The sequence below is a fragment of the Hippopotamus amphibius genome, chromosome 1 (assembly GCF_030028045.1).
Source record: "Hippopotamus amphibius kiboko isolate mHipAmp2 chromosome 1, mHipAmp2.hap2, whole genome shotgun sequence".
NCBI lineage: Eukaryota > Metazoa > Chordata > Mammalia > Artiodactyla > Hippopotamidae > Hippopotamus > Hippopotamus amphibius.
The window spans coordinates 163361202-163383332 of NC_080186.1; the positions used below are offsets into that span (position 1 = coordinate 163361202).

At 39.7% G+C, this 22131-nt stretch overlaps 1 protein-coding gene across 4 annotated transcripts in view; it reads left to right on the forward strand.

Moving 5' to 3' along the window:
- KLHL3 (kelch like family member 3) overlaps positions 1-22131 on the forward strand; it is a 129955-nt gene that overhangs the window by 15443 nt on the left and 92381 nt on the right. For 3 of the 4 annotated variants that reach the window (XM_057734252.1, XM_057734270.1, XM_057734260.1), the window contains one exon: positions 15153-15259. In XM_057734252.1, coding sequence (XP_057590235.1) covers positions 15153-15259 — 107 coding nt within the window. Of the gene's footprint in view, positions 1-15152; positions 15260-22131 lie in introns of those variants that run through there. The other variant, XM_057734279.1, reaches the window with a different exon arrangement.

Here is a 22131-nt window from a genome sequence, read left to right on the forward strand (position 1 = left end):
GTGTGCCACATCTTCTTTATCCATTCATCTGTTGATGGGCATTTAGGTTGCTTCCATGTCCTGGCTATTGTAAATAGTGCTGCAATGAACATTATGGTACATGTTTCTTTTTGGATTATGGTTTTCTCTGGGTATGTGCCCAGTAGTGGGATTACTGGGTCTTATGGTAGTTCTATTTTTAGTTTTTTAAGGAACCGCCAAACTGTTTTCTAGTGGCTGTACCAACTTACATTCCCACCAACAGTGCAGGAGAGTTCCCTTTTCTCCACACCCTCTCCAACATTTGTTGTTTCTAGAATTTTTGATGATGGCCATTCTGACCGGTGTGAGGTGATACCTCATTGTGGCTTTGACTTGCATTTCTCTAATGATTAGTGATGTTGAGTATCTTTTCATGTGTTTGTTAGCCATCTGCATGTCTTCTTTGGAGAAATGTCTATTTAGGTCTTCCGCCCATTTGTGGATTGGGATATTTGCTTTTTCTGCTTGTATATTTTGGAGATTAATCCTTTGTACGTTGCTTCATTGGCAAGTATTTTCTCCCATTCTGAGCATTGTCTTCTTGTCTTGTTTATGGTTTCTTTCGCTGTGCAAAAGTTTTTAAGTCTCATTAGGTCCCATTTGTTTATTCTTGATTTTATTTCCATTATTGTAGGAGGTGGGTCAAAAAGGATCTTGCTTTGATGTATGTCATAGAGTGTTCTGCCTATATTTTCCTCTAGGAGTTTTATAGCGTCTGGCCTTACATGTAGGTCTTTAATCCATTTGGAGTTTATTTTTGTGTATGGTGTTAGAGAGTGTTCTAATTTCATTCTTTTACATGTAGCTGTCCAATTTTCCCAGCACCACTTATTGAAGAGGCTGTCTTTTTTTCATTGTATATTCATGCCTCCTTCGTCAAAGATAAGGTGCCCATATGTGCTTGGGTTTACCTCTGAGTTCTCTCTTCTGTTCCATCGATCTTCCTTTCTGTTTTTGTGCCAGTACCATACTGTCTTGATCACTGTACCCATGTACTATAGTTTGAAGTCAGGAAGCCTAATTCCACCAACTCCATCTTTCCTTCTCAAGATTGCTTTGGCTATTCAGGGTCTTTTGCATTTCCATACAAATCGTAAGATTTCTTGCTCTAGTTCTGTGAAAAATGCCATTGGTAATTTGATAGGGATTGTGTTGAATCTGTAAACTGCTTTGGTATTACAGTCATTTTCACAATGGTGATTCTTCCAATCCAAGAACATGGTATGTCCCTCCATCTGTATGTATTGTCTTTGATTTCTTTCATCAGTGTCTTATAGTTTTCTGCATACTGGAGAACAGTTCTTAAAGGGGAAGATGCTTGAGCTAAATTCTGAAGAACAATTGGCATGAGCAAAAGCACATATAGTTGAATATGTGTTTGTTGGCTAAGGGCTTGAATTATTTGTAAACAAAAATTCTGTATTTGTTTACTCATTTCTCCTTTCTGCAGGGCCTAGTCTTTGGCATTAAAAACCAAGTTAAATTAGATTTGTCTTATGTTCTACTGATCAATTTTTATTAGGCTTCCTGCCAGATTTCCTAGAAGCTCCACCCATAGTTGTTTTAGGCAAGGGGCAGTGCTAACGTTCCTGCTTAATGTTCTTTTGTCACTAAAGAGTTTGTGTTGTGTTCCCTAGACACTATTGAAGTTCCTCATTTAGTTCCCTTGAGTATGGCTTGTATCCTTTTTCTGATTTAAGACTTCAGGTCTCCAAATAAACAACCTAACTTTACCCAAAGAAATTCAATCTAAGCAAAAGGAAGGAAATAGTAAAGACTAGAGCAGGGATAAAATGAAACAGAGACCAGACAGACAATAGGGAAAAAAAAATCAATGAAACTAAGAGTTTTTTTTTGAAAAGATAAACAAAATTGACAAATCTTTAGCTAAACTAACCAAGATAAAAAGAGAGAGGACTCACAATTATAAATGAAAGAGGAGACATTACAACTATTATCACAGAAATACAAATGACTACAAGAGGCCACTATGAACAATTATATGCCAACAAATTGGATAACCTAGGAGAAATGGATAAATTCCTTGAAATATATAAACTACCAAGAGTGAATCAAGAAGTAGAAAATCTGAACAAACCAGTAATGATTAAGGAGATTGAATCAGTAATCAAAAATCTGTCAATAAAGAAAAGCATGACCAGATGGTTTCACTGGTGAATTCTACCAAATTTTCAAAGAATTAACACTAGTCCTTCTGTTACTGAAAGCACAGCCTTTCTGTACACCAGTGCGAATCAAATCCCAGAGACAGAGTTTTGGGTGAAGTAGAAAAGGGTAGCTTTATTGCTTTGTCAGGCAAAGGGAGACACACAGGACTTCTGCCTCAGCAAAAAGGATGTGTTTCCACCCCAGAGGATCTGGTGAAGGGTTCTATAACACTGGTTCAAAGGTGGGGTCTGGCAACATTAGGGTGTGAGCAGGGCTTGCACTCCCTTAATCTCAGGTAGTCATCTCCTCTCAGGTGGTCTTCTAGTCCCCTAATTTTCATGAGCTTCTCTGGTCCCTTTAATCTTGCCTCAGATGATTTCTTGGCTGCTCCTCCCTTGATTAGCAGCTGTTCAGATCCACCCTTTGGAACTCAGGGAAGGTCATGGAAGCTGGAGTCTTGCCTATAGAAATGGTGGACAAAAGGAGGCCTCTGTGCTCAGGCCCCACTTGGCTTCAGTGCCTGAGAACCTCACAGGACTCCACTCTGTTTCACTTCTCAAACTCTTCCCAAAACTTGAGGAGGAGGAAATACTCCCAAACTCATTTTAATAATGCTGGAATTACCCTGATACTGAAGCCAGATAAGGACACTACAAGAAAAGAAAAGTATAGGCCAATATCCCTGATGAATATTGATGCAAAAATTCTCCACAAAATACTAGCAAACAGTATATGTATAATCTGGTAAAATATCTGATAAAAGGGTCATATACCATGATCAGGTAAGATTTATCCCTGAGATGCAAGGTTGGTTCAAGATAATCAAATCAATAAATATTATATACTACATTCATAGAATGAAGGATAAAAATCACAAGATCCTTTCAATAGATGCAGAAAAACTGTTTGACAAAATTCATCTTTTCCTGATTAAAAAACTCCCAACAAATTTGGTATAGAAGGACATACCTCAACATGTTAAAAGCCCTATATGACAGACCCACAGCTAGCCTCAAACTCAGTGGTGAAAGTTTGAAAGCTTTTCCTCTGAGGTCAGGAAAAGGCAAGGGTGCTTTTCTTTTTGAGCATAGTGCTGCAAGTTCTGGCCATAGCAGTTAGGCAAGAAAAAGAAATAAAAGGTATACAAATTAGAAAGGAAGAAGTAAAATCATCTCTGTTTTGCAGATAATATGATCCTATAGATAAAAGGCTCCACCAAAAAACTGTTAGAACTTAAAAACAAATTTGGTAAAGTTGCAGGATAGAGAATCAACACACAAAAGTCAGTTGCATTTCTATACACTAACAATGAACTATCTGAAGAAGAAATAAAGAAAACAATCTCATTTACAATAGTGTCAAAACAATAAAATACTTAGGAATAAATTTAACCAAGAACGTGAAAGATCTGTACACTGAAAACCATAAGACATTGATGAAAGTGATTGAAGAAGACACAAATAAATGGAAAGATATCCAAAATTTGTGGATTGAAAGAATTAATATTGTTAAAATGTCCGTACTCCCCAAAGCCATCCGTAGATTCAGTGCAGTCCCTATCAAAATTCCAATGGCATTTTTCACAGAAATAGAAAAAGCAATCCTAAAATTTGTATGGAACCACAAATGACCCTCAATAGCCAAAGCAATCTTGCAAAAGAAGAGCAAAGTTGGAGACATCACACTCTCTGATTTCAAACTGCAGTTGAAATAGTTGAACAGTTGAACATGGTTCAACATGGGTTTGAACTGTGAGGGTCTACTTATCTGGATTTTTTTCACTAACTGCTATAGTACTCCACTGTCTGTGATTGATTGAGTCCAGGATGTGAAATTGTGGATATGGAGAGCTGACTATAAAGTTATACGTGGACTTTCTTTTTCTTTTTCTTTTTATTATTTTTTTGGAGGTACACCAAGTTCAATCATCTGTTTTTATACACATATCCCCGTATTCCCTCCCTTCCTTGACTCCCCCCCCCCCACGTGGACTTTCAAAAAATAAAAAAATAAAAAAATAAAGTTATACGTGGACTTTCGACTGCATGGGGGGGAGTTGGTGCCCCTAACCCCCATGTTTTTCAAGGGTGAACTGTGTATGACAAAGCTACAGTAATCAGAATAGTATGGTATACACATAGAGACCAGTGGAACAGAATTGAGAGCCCAGAAATAAATCCACATGTATATGGTCAACTAATATTTGACAGAGGAGCCAAGAATACTTAATGGAGAAAGGATAGTCTTTCATCAAATGGTGTTAGGATAACTGGACATTCATGTGTGAAAGAATGAAATTGGACTCGTATCTTACATCATTCACAAAAATTAACTCAAAATGGATTAAAGACTTAAGTGTTAAGACCTGAAACCATAAAACTCCTGGAAGAAAACAGGAGAGGAGAAAAATAAACAAATGGGACTTAGTCAAACTAAAAGGCTTCTGCACAGCAAAGGAAATCATCAACAGAATGAAAAGACAACCTATGAAATGGAGGAAATACTGGCAAACCATAAATCTGATGAAGGGTTAATATCTAAAACGTATAAGGAATACTTAGAACTCAATAGAAAAAAATGATTAAAAATGGGCAAAAAAATGATTAAAAATGATAAAAAATAAACATCTTTCCAAAGAAGATACCTAAATGAAAAGGGGCTTAACATCACTAAGCATCAGGGAAATTCGAATTAAAACCACAATGAGGTATCACCTCACACCTATTAGAATGGCTATTATTAAACAAACAAAAACGAACAGACAAATTAAAAAAACACAAGAGATAACAAGTGCTGGTGAGGCTGTGGAGAAAGAGAACCCTTGTGAGCTATTGGTAGGAATGTAAATTGTTACAGCCACTGTGGAAAACAATATAGAGGTTCCTCAAAAAATTAAAAATTGATCTGCTATACAATCTAGCAATCACACTTCTGAGTATATATCTGAAGGAAATGAAATGACTATCTTGAAGAGATATATGCACCCCTCCATGTTCATTGCAGCATTATTCACAGTAGCCAAGACATGAACACAACTTAAGTGTTGGTCAGTGGATGAATGTTTAAAGAAGATGTGGTAGATATACACAGTGGAATATTATTCAGCTATAAAAAAGAGGAAATCCTGTCATTTGCAAAAACATGGATGAACCTCAAGGGCATTGTATTAAGTGAAGTAAGTCAGACGAGAAAGACAAAGACTGTATGATCTCATTTATGTGTGAAATCTAAAAAAGTTGAACTTACAGAAAGAGGATAGATTAGTGGTTGTCAGGGAGTGGGGGTTGTGGGAAATGGGGTACAAACTTGTTGGTCAGAGGGTACAAACTTCCAGTTATAAAAAGAATAAGTTCTGGGGATCTAATGTACAATGTGATGACTATAGTTAGCAATACTGTATTGTATAATTGAAAGTTGCTAAGAGTACGTCTTGTGTTCTCACCACAAAAAATAAATTGTAACTATGTGAGATGATAGATTTATTACCTTATTGTGGTAATTATTTCATAATATATATCAAATCATCACATTATATGCTTTAAACTTACAGCGTTTTATGTCAATTATATCTCAATAAAATTGGGGGGAAAAGATTCCTGGTCTCTCACCAGACCTTATTTTGCCTGGTTTAGCTGACTCTAGTAACTGCTTAAAGGTAGAACTCAGGAAATAGTTATGCACACAGAATTCCACCAACCCTCACTTTATATTATTATTATATTTTCTTTTTCTTAAATACCCCCTACCCCCAAATCTTGCTATGTCTTTGTTCCTTCTTTTGCAAGTTACCACATTTTTGCATCTTTCCCCAAAAGTATTGACTTGGATTTAACCTCCTCCAACAGTCCCGCTTCTTCTCTTTTGTGTAAATCAGCATTTGCCAAAGTCTATTCTGAGGAACATTTCCTCAAGATGCTCTGTGGGAAAAAAAGAGATCTGTAACAAAATGAGTTCAAAAAATGCTGTGTGAAACTGCTATACCCCTCTCCGAGATTCATAATATGTATAGGCATATTAAAATCTCTGAGAAGTCATGCAATAAACTTGTCTAACTTGAACCCTCATTGGTTGTTGTTGTTATGTATAGACTGTTTTGTGAACACTGGTCCTTTGCTGAAATTTAAGTGAATAATTTTTGTATTAGTCAGGGTTTTTCAGAGAAACAGAACCAATAATATAGCTATTTATATATCTATTATTAGTATATTATTTATATGTATGTTATTGGTTCTGTTTCTCTGGAAAACCAGATATATAGATATAGATATATAAGAGGAGATTTATTATAGGAATTGGCTCACATGATTATGGAGGCCAAGAATTGCCACAATCTGCTGTCTACAAGTTGGAGAACCAGGAAAGCCAGTGGTATAATTTGGTCCAAATCTGAAGGCCTGAGAAACAAGAGCCAGTGGAGTATGTCTTGTGGTCCAAAGGACCAAGAACCAAGAGCTCTGATGTCTGAGGGCAGGAAAAGATGGACAGTACAGCTCAGGAAGAGAAAGAGAGAATTTATCTATCTTCCACCTTTTTGTTCTATTCAAGCCCTCTGTGGATTGGATGATGCCCACCTACACTGGGGAAAGAGATTTTCTTTTCTCAGTCTACCAGTTCAAAGGCTAATCTCTTCTGCAGAAGCCATCACAGACACACCCATGAATAATATTTTATTAGCTATCTGGGCATCCCTTAGCCTGGTTAAGTTGACACATAATATTGACCATCACGATCTTGTTCTTCCTCTTTTTGATTTTTTCAAATGGACCACAATCTGTTTATTATTGTTTGGGAAAATTTTAGTTCAGGGTTAGGTATGGATTTCCCTTTTGTTTTTCTTTAAAAATTTTTAAATTTTTCTTTTAATTTTTTGTAAAAAGAATATATTATAGAACATTTAGAAGATTCAAGTGAGCAAAAAGTCACAGTGTAACCATTGTTAACAATTAGGAGATCTTTTTTTTCTTTAAAATATATGTCTCAACCAGATTCCTCCCCCCCCATGGCTGATTTTTATTTTTCTTTGTTTTATTTTTATTTTTAAAAAAATAATTTTATTGGCGTATAGTTGATTTACAATGTTGTGTTAGTTTCAGGTGTACAACAAAGTGATTCAGTTATACATATAAATATATTTATTCATTTTTAAATTCTTTTCTCATAAAGGTTATCACAGAATATTGGGTAGAGTTCCCTGTGCTATGCAGTAGGTCCTTGTTGGTTATCTATCTTATATGCAGTAGTGTACATGTTCAACCAGATTTTTATTCTTAACGTTATGTTGAACAAATTTTTTATGTTGCTAACTGTTCTACAACTTCATCTTAAGTGGATGAATGATATTCTATTTTTGTTTTCTTTTTTTTAAACAGTTCCCTGTTGTTGGATGTCTAGGTTTTTCAATCCCTCAAATAAATAATACCCACAGTGGTTATGTGTGGAGCAGAATAGCACAGTGGTCACAAGTATAGACTCTGGAGCCAGGCAGCCTGGTTTCAAACCTTGGCTCCAGTGCTGACTAGCTAGCTATGTGACCGTGGACAAGTTAATTAATATCCCCAACCTCACTTTTGTCAACCATAAAATGAGGCTAATGATAGTTCCAGTCTTGCTGGCTTGTTAAGAGGATTAATAAGTTAAGTGCTTAGAACAGTGACAGCACATATATTACTTGTACACATTTACGACTATTTCTGTAGAATTAATTACTAGAAGTAGAATTGCTAATTTAACCAGCATGTAGCATAATAATAGTAATAATAATAATAATAGCTATTCCTTAGATATTTTATGAGTCCTTGCAACATAGTGAACGTTCTGTGTTAGCTGTTATTATAATGACAATGATGTGCTTCAGGAATATGGCAGTAGGTGAGACAAAGTCTTGCCCTCAGTCTCGCTTGCAGTCTAGTGGTGTTCAAAGATTATATCAAATTCTAAGGTATCGAAAGGGCTAACTTAAAAAAACTAGAGTGGAATGGGTGAAGCAGGGAGGGAAAGGGGGCCTGAATAGATACTTTATTGATTTGGGTGAGTTTAATGGGAACTGGAGAGAGACATTGTTTGTTTTGAGGAAGGCCAGGGTGAAGCACCTTGCCATCCAGGGGTCAGGCTAATGAAATGTTACCTGGTATTCCAGAGGCTGGGGTTATTTCTTGCATTATTTTCACATTCCCCTCCCTCAGTTTTAAGCTATTTTATTAGTTCAAGCACTCATGTTCTTTGTAATTTATGAATCACACAATTCACATGTTTCCTCTTCTTTATACTTCCATTGTAGAAAATGGGCTGCTGGCATGGTAACCACCCAGCCTTCCTCCTCCTTTTGTACTTTATCACTCTGCTCTGGTCAGACCAACAGCTGCTTCTGGGCAGCAGAGCCCTAATGGCTCTTTGTCTCCTGACTTACCAGCCAGCCAGCAAGTGGGCACGTGGTCCTTGTTGGAATAGCACCCTCTAATCAGGCCTGAAAAGGAGAGACAATCTTCTATCTCATCTTTACAGTTTTAATCTCTCATTTCTCCATTGCAAACAGTTCTCTGCTTCATCTTTTTTTTTTTTTTTAAGATTGTTTCCCAGTATGGCTTTATTACTACTAATTAGCCATTTTAGCACCCTGCTTTCTGTTTTCCTTTTCAAGTGTATCATTTTTTTTAGCCTTTAAAATTTTTTTAAAATTAAAAAAAGTTTTTTATCCTGGCTGCATCAGGTCTTAGTTGTGGCACGCAGGATCCTTGTTTTCATTGTGGCTCAGGCTGGCTGTTTGTTGTGGCACATGGACTTCTCTCTAGTTGTGGCGTGTGGGTTTTCTCTCTACTTGTAGCTTGCAGGCTTCAGAGTGTGTGGGCTCTGTAGTTTGCAGCATGAGGACTCTCTAGTTGTAGCACGCAGGCTTAGTTGCCCTGTGGCAGGTGGATTCGTAGTTCCCTGACCAGGGATTGAACCTGTGTCCCCTGCATTGGGGGGCAGATTCTTTACCACTGGACCACCAGGGAAGTCCCTCTGTTTCTGTTCTGTATTTACATTCATTTGTATTATTTTTTAGATTTCATATGTAAGTGATATCATATAGTATTTGTCTTTCTCTGACTTATTTCACTAAGCATATTTTCTGCGTCCATCCATGTTGCTGCAAATGGTGATTTTTCATTCTTTTTTATTGCTGAGTAATACTCCATTGTGTGTGTGTGTGTGTGTGTGTGTGTGTGTGTGTGCACGTGTGTGTGTATCACATCTTCTTAAGCCAATCGTCTGGGCACTTGGGTTGCTTCCATGCCTTAGCTATTATAAATAGTGTTGCTATTAACACTGGGGTGCATATCTTTTTGATTTAGAATTTTCATTTTTTGCAGATGTATATGCTGTTTTTCTTTTTTTGGTAATAGCTTCATCAAGATATAATTCATACACCATACAATTTACCCATTTAAAGTGTACAGTTTGGGCCTCCTCTAGGTGACAGCCAGTCTGAGGCTTGGATAGTCTTTTTTAATCCCCTTTATTGCCAGGATGAGTGACCTCTAGAGTCTGGATTCCTTGACCAGAAGTCAAGTCAGAGGCTCTGGGGAGGGAGCACTGAGTCCGGGATGCTAGACTGGAGCAGTGAGTCCAGGATGCTAGACCACTAGAGAGTCCTTAGCCACAGGGAAGATTAACCTCAGAGAATTCTCATGGAGGCCTCTATCAGAGTCTAAGACCCGGCTTCGACTGACTGCCTACAACTACCAATGCTGGATACCTCACACCAAACTACAAACAAGACAGGAACACAAACCCACTCATCAGCACACAGCCTACCTAAAGCCATATTAAGCTCACAGATACCGTAACACACACCACCTGACACGGCTCTGCTCATCAGAGGGAAAAGACTCAGATCCACGCACCAGAAAGCAGGCACCAGACCCTCCCACCGGGAAGCCTACTCAGGACACTGGACCAACCCCACCACAGGGGGCGGAGAATAAAGTATACAGTTTAATGGCTTTTATTATATTTGCAGAATTGGGCAACCAACAATCAGTTTTAGAATATTTTCATCATCCCCCCCAAATCCATTATACTTTAGCAGTAATCCGTCTGTTATCCCTATTCACTCACCTCCCACTACTAGACAACCACTTATCTACTTTCTGTCTAAATTTATAGATTTGCCTATTTTGGAATCATATAATGTGTCTTTTGTGACTAACTTTTTTCACTTAGCATAATGTTTTCAAGGTTCATTCATGCTGTAGCATGTCTCAGTATTTCATTCCTTTTTATTGCTGAATAATATTTCATTGTATGGATATACAGATTTGAGGCTGTTCGGCTATTATGAGTAATGCTGCTGTGAACATTCAGGTACAAGTTTTTGTGTGGATGTGTGTTTTATTTCTCTTGGGAGTGGGATTCCTGGGTCAAATAATAACTATGTTTAACCTTTTGAGGAACTGTCAGGCTGGTTTTCACAGCTGCTGTACAACTTTATTTACATTTCTATCAGCAGTGTATGAAGATTCCAATTTCTCCATTGACACTTGTTATTTTCTGTGGTTTTGATTATAACCATCCTAGTGTGTGTGAGGAGTTATTTCATTGTTTTGATTTGCATTTCTTTGATGACTAATGATGTTGAGCACCTTTTCATGTGATCATTGGCCTTTTCTATATCTTATTTGGAGAAATGTCTATTAAGATACTTTGCCTATTTTAAATTGCATTGTATGTCTACTTATTATTAAGCTGTAAGGTTTCAAGTTCTTTATATATTCTAGACACAAGCCTCTTATCAGATATATAATTTACAAAGGTTTTCTTTAATTATGTAGGTTTTCTTCTCATTTTCCTGATGTCCTGAAGCACAAAAGTTGTAAACTTTGATGTCTAATGTATCTTTTTGTTTGTTTGTTTGTGCTTTTGGTGTCCTATCTAACAAACCATTGCCTAAATCCAAAGTCATGAAAATTTACCCCAATGTTTCTTCTAAGAATGTTATAGTTTTAGCTCTTACAGTTAGGTCTTTGATCCATTTTGAGTTAATTTTTGTATATGGTGTGAGGTAAGGGTCCAACTTCATTCTTTTATATGTGGCTATCCAGTTATCCTAGCACCATTTGTTGAAAAGATTATTCTTTTCCAGTTGAATGGTCTTAACACCCATGTCAGAAATCAATTGACTGTGAATGTGAGGGTTTATTTGTAGACTCTCAACTCTATTCTGTTGATCTATGTATCTATCCTTGTGCTATTACTACACTGTCTTTAGCTTGGTAGTAAGTTTTGAAATTGGGAAACCTGAGTTCTTCAACTCAGTTCTTTTTCAGGATTGTTTCGGCCATGCTATGTCCCTTGCATTTCCATATGAATTTTAGGTTCTTCTTGTCACTTTCTGCAAAACAGCCAGCTGGGAATTTGATAGAAATTGTGTTGAATCTGTAGAACGTTTTGGGGGAGAATTGCCATCTTAACAGTATTAGTCTTCCAAATCATGAACAGTGGAGGTCTTTCCACTTATTTGTCTTCTTTAATTTTCTTCAACTGTATTTTATAGTTTTAGGGTATAGGTTTTGAACTTTTTTTGTTAAATTTATTCCTAAAGTATTTTATTCCTTTTGATGCTACTGTAAATGGAATTTTAAAAATATCATTTTTGGATTTTTCACCGAAATTGTACAGAAATACAGTTGATTTTTGTATACTGATCTTGTATTCTTCAACCTCCTTATACTCATTTATTTATTCTAGTAGTTTTTTCGTGGATTCCTTGGGATTTTATATGTATAAGATCATGTCATTTGTGAATAGAAATAGTTTTTCTTTCTTTCCAATATGGATGCCTTTTATTTCATTTTCTTGCCTAATTGTCCTGGCTAGCCACTCTAATGTTATCTTACTTATCAGTATTTGAAACTATCGCTCCTTCCTCTTTGTAGCCCTCTCTTCACTTGGCTTCTTGGACACCATACTCTTTTGGTTTTCCTCATATTCCACTGGCTGCTTTCTCATCCTTTTGTTGATTCTTCCTCTTCTCCCCGGCTTCTTAACCATTTCCCACCTCTGAACTCCACACCCTAGTATCCACTTACCTACTTGACAGCCCCCACTTAGATGTCCAAAAGGCAGCTCAGATTTACCATCTCCAAAGCTTACTCTAATCTGAAATTAAATATTTTGTGAGAATAAAGAAGAAAAGAAATAAATTAATATTTACTGAATGTTTACTATCAGCACTATTCATCATCTTGTTTACAGCACATGTCAATTCTATGATACACCAGGGACATGAACCCTGGTCAGTTTTATATTCCAGTGCCTTATCCTTCCTAACAGCTCTACTCTGTTTCCTACAAATCACAGTGTGTGTATAGCCCTACTTTTCTCTCCTCAAGATTGTCCTTTGGAGTAGTGTATGATGGCTCAGAAAAAAGGGTCTCACAGGATCTCTGGGAATTGGAGTTAGAAGTGCTTGTGAGTCATGCAGTGTTTCTAGAGCTGCCTCTTACCTTTTCCCTGCATGATGGAGACAAAGATGCCTCCAGTGTGTAGACAGGCTTTCCCACCACCCTGGGAAAGCCTATCTTGAGTTTTTGGCAAGTTTTTCTTGGTCACTTTCCCAGGTTAGAGTTTCTCTGGCCTTGAGATACACTTCCAGCCTATCAGAACTGCTCTCATTTATTTGCTTGACTGGATTCTCCATCTGTATTCCTCATTCCTTCTTGTCTCTTTCCCATTTGTTCAAGAATTATCAGTTTTTCTGGGTTTGTGTAAGATATCCCATTTTGACATTTGCTTGCCCAGCACCTGGTACTGAAAATTTGCACAGCATTTCTGACCCATCTGTGTCAACACTTTCCTTATTATAATACTGGTGACCAAAAAAAGTTACTTGTACTTTTAAATAGCAGTGATAACTCCATTTTCTCCCCAAAATCTTTAATTGACGTGAAAATGCCCAAGATTAGTCTATACATGTTGGGAATACATTTTTACAATACATTTTATCCAGATTTAAACAAGCCTATTTTCAAGTGGCATCTGCAATCTCATTTGGTCCCCGTGGTATATATCCCAAGGCAGCTAAGAAAGATGAGAAAATTGATGGGGTCAATTTGTCCATGTTCTTATAGCTTTTGGGGCAGAGCCAGTTTTGTTCGCAGTTGAGTTGGTTTATTCTGATAAAGTTCGTGTATAGGGTGCGCTATTCACTGCAGGATGAGGTCCCACCCCCAGGTTTTGCCTTTTGGTGCTCAGAGGTCTCAGCCTTTCCAGAAGCCCCCTCATTGGTACCTTACTTCATATGCTGAACCTTTCCTGATCACCTTTCCCTGTTGGAAATAACCTAGCTTCTGTCTTTTCCTATTCTAAGTGTCAACCAATCATGAGGCATTATTGTACTGTAGCTGGAGTCAGAACTAGATTCAAGACTAAGACTTCTGTGGCTTTGGGCCACTTCTCTGAGCTTCATAGATAGGGTGATCTCTAAGGGCATTTGCAGTTCTAGCCTTCTCAGGCTTTATGACTCTATTTCTCTGAAAAGTGAGCCAGGACTAATGTCTGAATAGTTGGCAGTGGTTTAATATGCTATACTAGGGAGGGCAAATATGTAGCTTATTCCATCTATTAACCATGACATACTCATTATATTTATCTTATCACTCTCATGTTGGATCCAGTCATGACCTCAGACTGCTCAATCCAGCATAGTATGCTAAGTAACCACTATCAGTGGATCACAGTTAAAATGTGTTTACCCTCCCTGTCTTCCCTTCCACTTCTAGTGCTTCATTCTAAAGGAGGGACTAGTGGAGACCAGGATACCATAGAAGTTAGGAGCATGGGTTCTTGGGTTCAGCTGCTTATATTTCAAATCCTGAATCTACTGCTCCTTTTCTGTGTGACGTTGGGAAAGTTACTCAACTTCTCTAGGCCTCAGTTTCCCCTTTTTTTTTTGTAATAGGGGGCATAACAATAGCCATACTTCATAGGGTTGTAGGGGATTAAATGAAATAATATGTGTCTTCAAAAGTGCTTAGAACAGTACCTGGCCCATGTAACTCAAAAATTGTTAACTATTGTACTGATAATAGCCATGATAAGAACTTGAAAGGCTGGTAGAGGAAAAATTCTTGGATTGACAGGGCCCTTTCCATCTTCAAAGCAGTCAAATATTCATTCTGTCTCCAAGTGTGGATTGATCCTATTTAAAATTTCATTCCTTTATTCATTCATTTACTTAGTAAAAATTTAGGGCCTACTGTGTGCTATGCATGCAGCTAGGTGTCTAGGATATAACGGTAAGTAAGTCCTTTTTAAAGTTCACAGCATATGGATGACAAACAAGTAAAAATGTAGTTATAGTTTTCTTAATAATTAGAGTAATTAGAGTTTGCCCAGGGTCTTTAGGGAGCATTGTGTATACCAGCAGAGTCTTTCTGATGATAGTATTAAACCTGGGTGGGAAGAAATATACTTGAGTCCTCCAGATCTGGCTGGCCTCTTACCAGTGTTTCACAGGCAGTAGATTCCTTGGGGAATCGTTTGTACTTGTTCTCGCTGGTGGCACACCTCAGTGGCGTGCTCATGCTCCTTGGCATTCATTCTGTTACTGGACTAACAGCCCAAAGATTTCCCCACTGCTTCATGAGCTGCTGCCCCCCGTCTCAGTCAGAGCTGGTAGAGTTGGGGAGCAGAGATGTGAAGACAAATGAAGGAGCCCTGAATTTGCAGCTACAGAGTAGTTGGTTCTCTACAGAGTTGAGTGCCTTAGGAAAGCATGAATGTTGGGCTTATCAGGGACTTGGAAAAGTTGTTGAGTCCGTCTCCCTGCCTAGCTCAAGATGTGGTAGGTCTGTATGACAGCCGTAGATGGTGATAGTATGGAATGGCGGGGGGAGCTGGGGGAGGAGAGAAAATACCCTCGTATGGCTGGGGGTGGGTGTTGGTGTGGTGACCCATCCTTTCTCCTCACTGGTGTCTTACAGCAAACAGCTATTGTGTGACGTGATGATTGTGGCAGAAGATGTCGAGATAGAAGCCCACCGTGTGGTCCTGGCAGCCTGCAGCCCCTACTTCTGTGCAATGTTCACAGGTATGGTAAAAAAAAAAGGGGCAAACAATAACCCACAGTTGTGGGGCTGCAGCCCCACTGGGAGAATATTGAGGGTGGTGGCATGAGATGGGGGAGAAAAGAGAAGGCTGTGACACCCCCCCCTGAGGAGCTCCTGTTTACCAGATTCTTTACTTTGCACCATGGAGATGCGAAGCACTGTGCTGGCCCCTCAGCCAGGCCAGTCAAGCATGCAGCCCCTACTGCAGTTCACTCTGAGGAAAAAAGGTAGAATCATATGGTCCATGAATTCTCAGACGTTGTCATGTATCATAATCACATCAGGGAGTTTGTTAGAAATGTAGACTCTTGGGCTCATCCTCAGGCTTCTAAGATCTCTCATTTTGCAGATGGGGGACACTGAGGCTGAGAGAAAAGAAGGGACTTGCCTGAGGTCACACAGTGAATGAGTGGAACTTAGCTTCTGGACGCCTGGCTCAGGGCTGGCTGGCCTGGCTGGCCTCTCTGGCCCACATCTTGTCATTCCCTATCCATTCCTTCCAGGCGGGGACCTCGAGCCTCCTCTAGCCTTTACAGGAGTGTGGGAGAGAGTTGGGAGAAGTGATGGTGGGGGTTGGGGTGGAGAGAGTAAGACAGAAGTATAGTCACCATCTGCATGCAGTTTCAGTACCTTTGCCAACTTTCCAGGGAGTCCCTGTTTCCTGGACATGCCAAATAGCCTTGTCCAACTATTGCACATGTGTTACTTCTGAGTCTGAATTCCGTGAAACCCATGGGCTGAGCTTCCTGTCTGCAGTACCTCGCAGCACCTCCCCTGAGCCAGGTGCAGGCAGTGCTGTATCCATCACTGCTGACTGAAGGCCAGCTGGCCTGGCTGAGGCCCCTGGATGAGGTCAGGTGTCCCCTACACATGCTCACCGGTACCCTGTGCTTCCTCTGAGTGTGGTCACTATCACTCTGCACTCTCGTCTGTTTCCTGGTGTCTGCGGTGCCCATGCTCTGGGGTCTCATATACCACTGCTTCTCATCCTGTAGTTTACAGTTCAGATGTGGCCTTCTCTGTGACCACTCGAGCCATAGTTCCCCACTTGGTGTCTTTCTATTCTGTAACTTGACTGTTTTTTTCATAACACTTATCACTGTCTGAAAATCACGTTGATTGGTTGTTCATATATTTTTTATGTATGTCTCCTTATTGGAGTATCAGTTCCATGAAGACAGGGATCTTGTTAGATTTGTTTGTTTCTGTATCCTGAGTACCTGGTACATAATAGGACTAAAATATTTTTTAAATGAACAAAATGTCTCCTACCCTTGATTGTGAGCTTTGGGTGCTTGGGGATTATGTCTTATGTCTTGTCACTGTTGAAACCTTAGTGCCTACCCTAGGGCCTGATGTTTGGGAGACAGTGAATAAGTGAAGGTTGAACGAATGAATGTGGGATTGTTAAGAATGGGTGAGTGTAGGCACATTTTTGCTGAATAGGCTCTTTCCCTTTTCCTAATATAGTACACAGACTCTGCTGGGCAGGAGTGGTTCTTGGTGGGGTGGGGGCAGGGACTTAGCACTTGTGTTTCCTCACATGTGTGTCCCCCTTGGCTCATCATGTGACGGACCGAGTCTCAACTTGGAGTAGTGCTTTTGCTAAATGGACCAAGCCATGCTTACCTCACTTTGAGCTTTGGGTCAGGAATTCCACAACACAGCCTAGAAAACCAGCTAATTTCACTACCTGGAAATTTTGAGCCACATTCTCTTTGGAGTAGCCTCAAACTCTGGTAGTAAGGTTTTTATTTCATTTTTCCTTGTCCTTCATCCATCTCTCCTTCTTTTAAAACAATTTATCTTGTCTGCAATAGCTATTTAGCTGCAACTTCAATAAATAGCTCTGCTTGTGTGGTTTGGAAAGTCCAGTGTTGAGAGAGGAGTCTGTAATTGCAGTGAATTGTACTGTTGGCTCCAGTTTTTGGTAATGAACTTGCCTCTGAGGTAGTGGAAGTGCCTAAGCAAAACAAGGTGATTTCAAAAAGGGAGAGAAAAGATGCTTCTGGATCAGGTCTTGGATTCTAGTAATTGAAGGAAGGAGAGAATCAAGAGAAGAAAGCAGTCTAATGTGTTGCCCAGCCCAAGGCTTCTGTTGAATCTAGTTACCATCATTCTTCCATCCTTCCATCCATCCATCCATCCATCCATCGTCTGTTTGCCCATCCATCCACCCACCCACCCACCTATCCATCTCTCATCCAAACTCTATTCATGTATGTTCACTGCAGAATGAAAATTAGACAATGTGGGCAAGGAAAAAAGAAAAAACATGTAATACAACATTTACTCTTGTGGTAGCTTATGCTTCTCTTTAGTATTACTACTTATCTCATTACTTCCTCACTATCTGATTTGTCTGGTTAGTCATAAACTTTCTGAGGGTAAAAACTGTGCCTTTTAAATTCACAAATCCCCACTGCCTAGCATGATCTTCCATATAATAGGTGCTCAATGAAAATTTGCTTAATCAAACTTAGCAATATATTGTCAATATATTTTCATGGCAATGAAATCACTTCTACATCATTATTTTAATGGCTTCATAAGATTCCATCATATGTACCCTAATTGAAAATCCATTTCCTTATTGGTTGGAAATTATAGTTCTTTCTAATATTTTGCTATTATATGCAAGACTAAATGGGCATCCTTGCAACTTAGTCTTTACTTACATTCCTGATCATTTCCTTAGATCCCTAGACTGAGAAATACTTGGTTAAAGTGTGTGCACATTTTGAATTCTTATGAGACACGTACCTCAATTCCACAACCCTTAGAACAGTTGTAGGAGCTTATTCTTCCATCAGCAGTATATCAGATTTGTGTATTTTTTGAGGCCCCTTGGTTTTGCTCAAACCTTGGTGAACAGGTACAAAAAAAGGTAACATTGCAAAATTTTGTTCTAATTACCAGGTTCAGCTTCAAGATGCATAAAATTAGTAATGAAAAGCCCCAGCTGACTCTTGTTAAGTCCGTTTCTATCAGCATGTTTAAGGCCCCAAAGAAAAGAAAATACATGTGACTTTCTTCTGACTTGAGTGGTGTGATTAAGATCTTTTACTCAGGCTTACAGTGTTTTTATTTTTTGCCCTCTGAGTTCATATTGCTCAAATGTCCTGCGATGGTTCCAAACACCAGCCCCACTCCTTGACCATGTCCTTCCCATATTAACTTGGAATAAATGTGAAACTGAGGTCTGAGTGCCCACAGGAGAGTGTCCAAAGGCAGCCAGCCTGTGAGAAGAGCTGGGATGGGTAATCACCTGAGTTGCTTTCTCTTTGGAGAGGTGAGCAGGGCTGGTCCTGTCCTTCTTTTCCCTGTGAGTAAGGAATTCTCAAGATTCCCCTTGACCCCATCCGCCCCACCTAGCACTTCCATCCCAGGGGAAGATAATTTCCCCAAAATAGCCCAGTCAGTTTTTTTTCCCTCTTTTTATCATGCCCTTTACTATGGGTTCTGTGTACTGTAGTATTTGTACTCCATATTGATCCCTACATATCATGCAAAACTTTAAAAACAATCCTGTTTTATAGTGTTAAAAGAATTGAGTTCTAAAGAATATGTGGGCTCAGTGTCTTAGGCTCATCACCATGGGTAAAAGACACTTGAGCTCCATCCCAAAAGAAGCCCTGGGAGTGAGCTGTCCCATTTTCCAGTTCTATTGTACTATATGCAGAGGCTGATGATATTGGCTTTGGTTTTTCTTTGTTTTATTTTAAATTTTATTTATTTAGGCTACGCCGGGTCTTAGTTGCAGCACACAGGATCTTTGTTGTGGCATGTGGAATCTTTTAGTTTCAGCATGCGGACTTCTTAGTTGTGGCATGCAGATTCTTAGTTGTGGCATGAACACGGGATCTAGTTCCCTGACCAGGGATCAAACCTGGGCCCCCTGCTTTGGGTGTACAGAATCTTACCCACTGAACCACCAGGGAAGTCCTGGCTTTGTTTTTTTTAAAGAAAAGTTACTGTCCAGTTTTTACTAGATGTAGGCTGATATTCAGCTGGTGTCTTTGAATATATGGTGAATAGAAATAGGGAGGAGAGCTGGGAATGTGATGGAGGTAAAAGGCAAGGGGCTTAGAATGTGAGTGGACACCAACCAGCCACAAGCAGAAAAATGAGGGCCTGGCTCTCTTACTTACCTCCAGGCATGCATTCATCCCATAGAACCATTGTTTCATCCTTTCTTTATGCCCGACTCTGCCAGGCCCTGGCCCATGTCTGTGTTCTGAGTGTTTGTATGATGTATTGATGTCTTTGAAGATCTTTGCATAACATGCAGTTTAGCAAGACTTAATCCAAGGCAATGAGCCAGGGTGGCGGGTAGCACTAGGGAGTAGAATCCTTTCCTTTCTTTGTATAAAGAGGGCCTTGAGAGAGTAGTCGGAGTAGATGGGGTCTGGTTTCTGAGGGTTTTGCCCCTAAGGAATTAGAGGTAGGGTAGAATAATTCAGAAAAAACAGAAACAAATGTATGGAAGAATGAGAGGATGCTTGGGATTAAGGAGAAATAGCCTCGTCTTCCATGTGAATGTCTTTTAGAGTTGGTTACCTCAGGGCAGAAGCTTACAGTGACGTAGGATTTCTTCTTCCTGTCCCTAACACACTACATCAAAGTCAGATGTCATTTTGTGGCTTAAGAGTCCCAGATTTGAGGGTGATGGGTGTGGTAGTCATGTCTAAAAATATGTTGCTCTTGATGTAGAAATGGTGAGTTTTTTCAAGAATTGATTTGGATGTAGTTCAGCATAGGCCTTTGTTGTGTCTAGAAAAAGAGACCACTATTCAGGCACCCACCAGCACCCATTAAGGTGCAACTGGTTTGACCAAGATGATCTGGGGTAGACCTGTCTGGACTTGGAGTAGCTCAGCCTTGAAATTTAGATCACCATTGGAGAGAATCACTGGTAAGAAATGTTTTATGAATCTTCATAGAGGAGGTTTGGAGTTATTGATGCAGAGGCCTCTTTGATAAGGATAAACACAGGGGTGGTAATGCCACCTTGTGTTGGGAGGTTGTGTGGTGTCTTGGAAACGGCTTTGGAGCCATCATGACCTGACTCCAGCACCTGATAGGGTTTGTAGGTAATTCACTTAACCTCTGTGATCCTGTTTTCTTGTTTATGAGACTAGAATAATAACAATAAAACAATAATAACAATAACCAGGGAACAGATATGGGTAAGGGAAATAAGGCACCCAATACAGAACAGGTACTTAATAAAGTTAACTCTTATTATGTGTAGAGCACATCATAGTTTACAAAGCTCATGTTGGATGTGTGGGGTGGCTCTGATACCCGCTGCCCTGATAGTGGTTAGGGTTGATATGAAACATCTCTGTGGCTACATAGGCATTTCCTTCCTGACTTGGTGCTCCTTGTGCCTCTAACGGAGCAGAAAGACCTTTCCAAGTGGAGGAAGGACAAGATTCCAGGGAGATTGGGTGCCGGGATGACATCCATCATGGCAGCTGCCACAGTTCTCAGACTCTCATTAACTCGTCTGACTCTCACACAGCCTTGGCATAAAGGCAGGGCGGGGAATGTTCTTATTTCACAGGAGACAGAGGTCAGCCTTTTGCAGTTAAATGGCATAGACTGCCTACCTGCAGGAGGTTTGGCTGGGATTCAGGGAGGTGACAGGGTATTTCTTTTTCTCATGTGATATTAACATGTGACATAGATCTCAGCTTTAGCCAAGTGAGTTGGCAATCCAGATATTAGGACTTAGACAGATGAAGGTTAGGAGTAAGAGAGTTTAATAACCAGCTTAACACACATGCAGGATCATTGTGCAAAGGATAAACATCTTCTGTTTTCTTTTTACCCAGATCATGAAACTAAATTACAACAGTAAAGATTCAATTGAGGAGTGAGGAAGAATTCTATAACACAAGGACTCCTGAATGCACTTTTTCTTCCTTTTGCCATACAACTTTGTAGGGGTGTTTGGTGGTATGTCTGTTTCCTCAGAAAAACCTCGCAGCCACTCTACCACTCCTTTCTCACTCTGGAGGCTTCTTTGGCTGAATGATAGGGTAGGGTTTATACCAGTGATCTGGAGGATGAGCCAGTGATTTTGTAGCCCTCCTAAGGACTACAAAAGAAGGGCTACACCTTCTGTGATGGTGAAAGGTTTTCCCCCTTAGCTCCTCAAGATACACCTCTTACCTCCTGTTCCTCCTTGGGCAATCTTCCACCTAAATAGAGCTCTGTTGTGCATGTGGTGTGCTTGCTATGTCGAGAACCATAACTTGCTCTCCTGGGCTGTTTATGGTTCTTGGGGACTTCTAGGTGCAAGGTCCTAAGGTAGAGCCTGAAGATTTAAAGAAGTTCAAGACATAGACCCTTAGTCCAGGCCGCCATCATCTTTCACCTGATTTACGGCAGCAGCCTTCTAGTTGGTCAACCTGCCTCCTGTTTTGTTACCTCACCCCTAACCCATTTTCTACATTGTAGCTTTAGTGATCTTTACAAAATAAAAATTTAATGTATCCCTTCCTTGCTTAAAGTCTGTCAAGGGCTCCCCATTGCCTTTAGGATGATTTCTAAATATCTCAGCATGGCCGACAAGGCCCTCAAGTGGTCCAGACCCTGCTTGTATCTCTGGCCTCCTCTCCCCCTTTCTCCCTTTGCATGCTGTGCTTCTGCCAGAATCAACTTCTTATGGTCCCAGAACAGGTCATGTTCTTTCTTACCTCAGGACCTTTATATACATATTCTTTCTGCCTGGAATATTCTTCCCTCGTACTCACTTCTCTTCTAAACAGCCATGACTCCTTCTCCAGTTTTCGCTTTAGATTGGTGGTTTTTAACCATTATGAATCAGTCTGATGAAGACAAT